General features: G+C 41.3%; 1 protein-coding gene across 1 annotated transcript; it reads right to left on the bottom strand.

The window, feature by feature from the left end:
• Nucleotides 1-6490: 6490 nt before the first annotated feature.
• Nucleotides 6491-7218, bottom strand: LOC125530069 (protein MIZU-KUSSEI 1-like; the record flags this gene model as incomplete). The annotated part of the gene is made up of 2 exons (XM_048694462.1): nucleotides 6491-6940; nucleotides 7047-7218. Coding segments are annotated over 2 exons (480 nt in total), but the record flags the coding sequence as incomplete, so codon positions are not given.
• Between the last annotated feature and the right edge of the window lie 8 nt (nucleotides 7219-7226).

The following is a 7226-nucleotide window of genomic DNA, read 5'->3' as shown; positions in this document are numbered from 1 at the left end:
ATGTAGGGGATGTAGGTTGGTACGGTCTACCCATTCGTAAGGTGCTAGCGCTTCTGAAAGACTATGTCTCGGTCATCCGTCTTCTCAAACACCTTGTAGTGCGCGAAACCAAACGGAGGCGATTGAGTCTTGTGGGGAAAAGTGCGCAAACCTCTACAGAGTGTAATAAACTAATCATGATTAGCCGTGTCCCCGGTTATGGACAACTTGAGTATCTAGTACCTGGATTATCATGTGAATCTCAACATGTTACTATAAAATTAATTTTGATGGGTTTGTTTAATGATGATACTTAATTGGGATTGAGAATGCTGTCAACCATTCTCAATGTTTAACAACCACCATGATAGTTAAACAAATTTATTCCTTTGTAGTAGGGAAAAATTGGCTTTACGCAAAACTGTAACCATAGAGCTTTCCACCAGCCAAATATGCATATAGAATAGCCGTTTCATTCCATTACTCTCTATGTGTTACATTGCCAGCATATTCCATGTGCTGACCCGTTTTCGGGCTGCAACGTTAATGTTGCAGACTTTTCAGACGACGATTAAGGAGTTTTAGGTCATGGTTCTATACTCAGTGATGCCGTTGGAGTTGATGGACTCACTTATTTTCCAAGCCTTCCGTTGTTATCGTTATTAGATGGCCTTAAGCCATATTTATTGTAATAAGTTCTCTTTTGAGACACTCAATGTAATAAGTGTGTGATTGCTACTCTGCTATAAATCTTTCAAGTACTGTGTGGTGTCAGCATTACTGATCCAGGGATGACACCGGAGCACAGAGATTGGACCGTTTGAGGTCTGGTTGCTACAGTGCAACATGTTCATGATCAAGTTTCTTAAAATTCATTATATCTTTCCTAAGGGAGGTGATCTAAGCGGGAGGGAAATACTTGGAAATAAAAGCATGTTTACACTTATTCCATGAATCAATACTATTTTTAGGAAAAGATGAAAATCAAGTCTTAGCACGATCTTGTAGTGAGAACATAAATAGCTTCAATTTAACAATATTATTATCCACATCCTTTTATTTTTCATATCACACAACTCAACGAAAGTGTTTAAATGAGATGCAGCATCTTCGTTAGGACTACCAGAAAATTGTTCTTTCATAACAAGATTCAATAAAGCGGCATTGGTTTCATAAGATTCCGCACTAGTGGCGGGAGCAATCGGAGTACTAATAAAATCATTATTATTAGATTTGGAGAAATCACAGAACTTGGTATTTTCTTGAGACATAGTGACCAAGCAAGCAATCTAGCACACAAGCAAACAGAAAAGCAAACGAAAAGACGAACGAAAAGAAGGCGAATAAAAAGGAAAATATTTTTGTGTTTTTCTGAAAACTTTTTAGAAATGGGGGAGAGGAAAACGAGAGACAAATAGCAAACAATGTAAGTGCAAGAGATGGGAATTTATGATAGGTACTTGGTAGTCTTGACATAGAACCTCCCCGACAATGGCGCCAGAAATTATTCTGGCTACTTCTTGAGCTTGCGTTGAATTTTTCCTTGAATAGGACAGGATGATACAACAAAGTAGAGATAAGTATTTTTCTCAGTTAAGAATCAAGGTATCAATCCAGTAGGAGGCAGAAGCAACTCCCTAATAGATGCACCTGCACAAACTAACAAACACTTGCACACAACGCGAAAAAGGGTTGTCAATCCCTTCACGATCACTAGCAAGAGTGATATCGAATAAAGATAGATATGAAAGATAAGTAAAAGGCAAAAATAAAGTAAACAAAAAAATTGAAGCAAGGTATTTTTGGTTTTATAGATTTTAAAATATATGATGAGAAATAGACCTGGGGCCATAGGTTTCACTAGAGGCTTCTCTCTTAAAGAAAGTATACGGTGGGTAAACAAATTACTGTTGAGCAATTCATAGAAAAGCGCAAAGTTATGACGATATCTAAGGCAATGATCATGAATATAGTCATCACGTCCGTGACAAGTAGACCGACTCCTTCCTGGTTCTACTACTATTACTGCACACATCGACCGCTATCCAACATGCATCTAGAGTATTAAGTTCATAAGAACGGAATAATGCCTTAAGCAAGATGACATGATGTAGAGGCATAAATCCAATGAATATGGTAAAAAAATCTTTTTATCCATAATGGCAACAATACAATACGTGCCTCGCTACCTCTATTGTCACTGGGTGAGGACACCGCAAGATTGAACCCATCACAAAGCACCTCTCACATTGCAAGAAAAACCAATCTAATTGGCCAAACCAAATCGATAGATCGGAGAGAAATACAAAGCTAACTTAATCATGCATAAAGGAGTTCAGAAAAGACTCAAATAATATTCATAGATAATCTGATCATAAATCAACAATTCATCGGATCTCAACAAATGCACCGCAAAACAAGATTACATCAAATAGATCTCCAAGAACATCGAGGAGAACATTGTATTGAAGATCAAAGAGAGAGAAGAAGCCATCTAGCTACTAGCTATGGACCCTTAGGTCTGTGGTAAACTACTCACACATCATCGGAAGGGCAGCAAGGTTGGTGTAGAGGCCCTCTGTGATCGAATCCCCCTCCGGCAGAGTGCAGAAAAGGCCCCAAGATGGGATCTCACAAGAACAAAAGCTTGTGGCGGCAGAAAAGTATTTTTGGTGTGCCGTCTGACGTAAGGGGAATATTTGGGTGCTTATGGAGCTGGAGTTAGGGTTAGGAGATCTGTGAGGGGCCCACAAGCCTAGGCCCCCCATGGGGTGCGCCCCTAGGACTTGTTGCCTCCTCGTGGGTCTTCTGGCCTCCTCACCAAGCTTCCTAGGTATCTTGTTGTCCAAGAAAAATCGTCAAAAAATTTTGTTTGGTTTGGACTCCGTTTGGTATTGGTTTTCTGTAAAAGACAAACAAGGAAAAAAATAGCAACTGGCACTGGGCACTAGGTTAATAGGTTAGTCCCAAAAATGATACAATATAGCATATTAATGTATATAAAACATGCAAAGTAGATAATATAATAGCATGGAACAATCAAAAATTATAGATACGTTGAAGATGTATCAAGAAGCCATTCACTTTGTGTCATTGTTGGTTGAATTGAATGGAAAACCAAAGTGGCAAACTTGCCGATGACCTCAAGAACTATAACAAGAAGTTGAATAAAAACCATGGCAAAAGCTCCCAACAAGCCATTGGACTGGATGACAAAGATGAGCAAGGTGGGACAAGCCACTATGCCAAAGAGGAACATCCAATTGATGGAAAACAAGTGGGAGAAGGGCAGGGCCGCGCGTGATGCCGCGGCGAGCAAAATATCCACCACATGGACGACATCTTTTCAGCAAGGAGGATAAAGAAGGAGGAGAGGTACAAACTCTTCTTGGATGCACAAAAAGAGAGGACGGATTGAGACCAGGAGAGGGTGAACAAGAAGTTGCAACTTCAGAAGGAGAAGATAGACCTGGAGAAGCATGAGGCGTACGTCAAATGTGGGATTGAGAAGGCAAAGACTTATGGATCAATTAAGCTCGAGAAATCGAGGTTGCGGCTCGCTCAAGACGCGGAGGATTTGAGGGTCATGTTGGCCGACACTACCCTCTTGGACCCGGCAGGCAAGAAGTGGCTTGAGGCGAAGAAAAGGAGACCAGCGCCCAGAAAGCAAGCGCCGAATGCTCTATTCTTCTATCACCTATTTATGAATTGTCGTATTTTCTTTTGGTATGTGTTGAATTGTGTTTTATTTTGCATTGTTGAATTGGTGGTGAATTTGTGCTATATGATCGATGGATGTGCAAGGATTTTCATGCATTTGAGGGTTTAGATATGAGGGGTGTGGTTGTCCGGCACTGAACGGGTTCGCGGATGTTTAGGGGGGTGTATTTGCCCAGTCCAAATGTAGATGCTCTTATAAGTCTTTCTATACCGTTTGTCAAGTGAATTGATTGGAAACAAAAAAAATGTGTTGGCTTTGATGCCGATATATGTTCTCGTTCTGTCAATTTGTTTTGTGAGGATTGGATCATATCAGTATGATGCTATGTGGCTTTGAGAGTCTATCTCAACGTAAGCAAGAAATAGCCGGTGGTCCACTCGCGAGGCAAGGGCCCGAGTTCGAGTCCCCGCGGCTGCACCATTTTGTGTTTCTATGTCTTTCTCTTCCCCACTAATAGGTGGAACCAACACATAAAGAGCGCATTAATTTGTTCCTCGTAGGCATAACTAACAGAGAGTTAACTGCGAGTGAGGGAAGTGTACTCAAATGTACATTAAACATAAGTTATAGGGCTAATTTGTTTTATTTTTCCAACTTTATGTATGAATCTGTACCCGTCATATAAATCCATGCATCGAGATGCAGTAAACTCTTATAAGTTCTACAATACATATCTTTTTAGGTGATTTTTTTAATTAAAGAAGGGGGCTTGAATAGCAAAAGGTGGCATGGTTTACATAACTAGGGTAGCACATATGGATTATTTCATCTCAAGGATATCATCAAGCGGATGAACACCATCTTGATATGCCAATCAAAAAAGAGGAAACATATTGATGTGCCTATCGAACTAGCTTTGTTATCACATTTTAGTGCTACCTGCAGCATAAAGAGCAGGGAATAATGATTAGCTTTAGTTAAGAGTGAGTCGGACTAGGAGTAGTATACTAAAAGACGAGCAAAGCAAAAAAAAAAGTCCAGAGTTCCCCATCTCCCCTTTGGATTTTATTTCTCCTTTGTACTACTTTTAAAAGATTTCCAATACTTGCAAGTTGCAAGTGCGTGAAAAACTATGTGTAGAACCTCTCAAAATTGTAACAAAATGGCATATCTCACGCTAACTAGTTTCTTTGTTTTGCTAACATATATATGTTCCCTACTCTATGCGGACAACTACCTCACATCACTACCACATTTTGAGTGCTAGTATAGCCCCAAGTAGCGACAACACAAGCACACAACCTTGGAAATGAAATAATTTTGTCAGGTTGCAGGTAATATCCATGGCCATGTAAAATTATACGACCTCAGCTTTTAAATATGAGACATTTTAACAGTTTAAATTGAACTGCCAAAATGTCTTGCACCGAATTGGATTTACACACGAGAAAACCAGAAGGATAGATCTAATAGCGAGTACTACAAAATTCAGGTTCTCTTGTGCTTAGATATATTTTTCGTTGCTTAGTGTGTGTATCGAACCTGATAGCAGAAATTTTGTAGATTGTGGAAACTTTTGTTAGTAATTTTTTTTTGAAATATAAATATATGTGGCTATTCAATTACGTTTTCGTGATTTGGAAACGTTGTCGCACAACATGTGTGCTCTCATGACAATAGCAAGGGTGGTTATGTTGCTCTCAAGCTTGTCGGAGTGCAAGACCATGTCTTGTGTGAAATATCACAAACTGCATGAAAAGGGCACAATGGATACTTTGTCTTTTGGTTCGTCCACTCTTCGAGAAGTGCTCATATAGTCATGAAGCCGTAGTGGAACTCACTAAAATCCATGAGACCACCATGAATAAAGGAGTGGTCAGAAAATTTTCCATATATATTTCAACCGAGTGTTAAATATACAAGCTTAGAAAAAATACATGGTTGATATTGATCTTGTTTAAAGGATCTTGTTAACGTCAATATGATGGTTAAAACAGACCTGAAGATGGATATCCGGCTAAAGATACATCATTTTTTTTTCCTTTGTGTGGAGAAAAACTAAATGGGTAGATTGAACATGGGGGCTAGGAAAACAGTAGCATAATTTGCAATGAACACAAATATGCACACAACTTTTTTGTTGAAACTATATGCGAACGAAACTTAATTCAAACTTTCGGTTTGAAAGTATGGGAGATGGTGCGGGTGATGCATATGCAACTCTACCAAAAACTATCATGCATGGACCTAGTGCAGTAATTAAGGACTATTCATATAAACCAGCTCACGAATCTTGAAGCAAATGCGTAGAATGCATGCGTACCCCTGCCCCTGCATTCGCCATGAATTTCTGCAAATTGTACTATGTACTCTCTCCTTCTGGGGATACTTGTCACTCAGACGGATATATCTAGCATTAAAATATGTTTATATTTATCAATTTAAGCGACAAGTATTTCTATACGGCGGTACTACTCCCTCTGTTCCTAAATATAAGTCTTTTTAGAGATTTTAATACAAACTACATACGGATGTAGATAGACGTACTTTAGAGTATAAATTCACTCATTTTGCTCTGTATATAGTCCATAGTGAAATCTTCTTTTCTTTAGAGATGGAACACCATGCATTCCATCAAGTCGTGAAATCTCTTAAAAGACTTATATTTAGGAACGGATGGATCGAGTACTAGTTAATTATAACCTAACTATGTATATTACCATTGCTTAAATGCGTTGGTGTTACCATACATGCTGAACACAAGTCTAGAAGGGGGACATTAGGAAGGTTGCATTTAGCTTACCATACCGGTGCACAACAACTTAAAGAGCATAAACCAAAATAAGCCAGTGAGAATATTGTCAGTGCATCAACAGACCGCCAGTTTCACATAACCAAGAATCAAACATACACGCTTAACTTATTACCGCAAAAAGAAAAACGCATAACTTTTTTTAGGGTTAACCCATGGAATGAAAAACATAGGATATTGTCAGACTCTGAGGAGGTAGATGCTGAGCTCGGGCCCACCGTTGCCGTCGGGGTTTATCATGTAGAACGCTTCAGAGTCCCTGGATCCCACCACCCTCTCGAACCTGGCCCTCATGTACATCAGGTCCCCCTCGCCGGCGCCGCCGTCCGGGACGACGCCAGCGCCGACGGAGACGGGCTCGACGGCTCGGAGCAGCCGCCACTCCTCCGCGCCGCACTCCCTCCGCACGGCGTACCCGCACTTGCGCCCGTTGCAGTACGCTCGCCACGTCGGCTCCTCCACCAGCGCCGTCCGCCGCCTCTCGCCGCCTGCATGCATGTACACGTCACGTGGAGACACGTACGACGTCGATCGATCGCAACGGCATGTATACAAGGCGTACGTAGAAAGCATGGTACGTACGTATGGTATTACCTGTGTTGTGTGCAGGCGTTTTCTCGCACTCGAGGGCGATGCGGACGAGGCCGGAGGACATCTCCCTGACGAGCGCGCCGGTGGAGTACGCGGCCAGCTCCACCATGAGCGCCGGCGGCGCGCGCGGGTCGGTCTGCAGAGCCAGGTGCACGCGGCCCCGGCGCCGGCCGAAGATGGTGC

This window comes from Triticum urartu, unplaced genomic scaffold (genome assembly GCF_003073215.2).
Source record: "Triticum urartu cultivar G1812 unplaced genomic scaffold, Tu2.1 TuUngrouped_contig_6048, whole genome shotgun sequence".
Classification (NCBI taxonomy): Eukaryota; Viridiplantae; Streptophyta; class Magnoliopsida; order Poales; family Poaceae; genus Triticum; species Triticum urartu.
The sequence above is the reverse complement of the archived record's forward strand: the minus strand, read 5'-3'. Positions and strand labels throughout refer to the sequence as shown.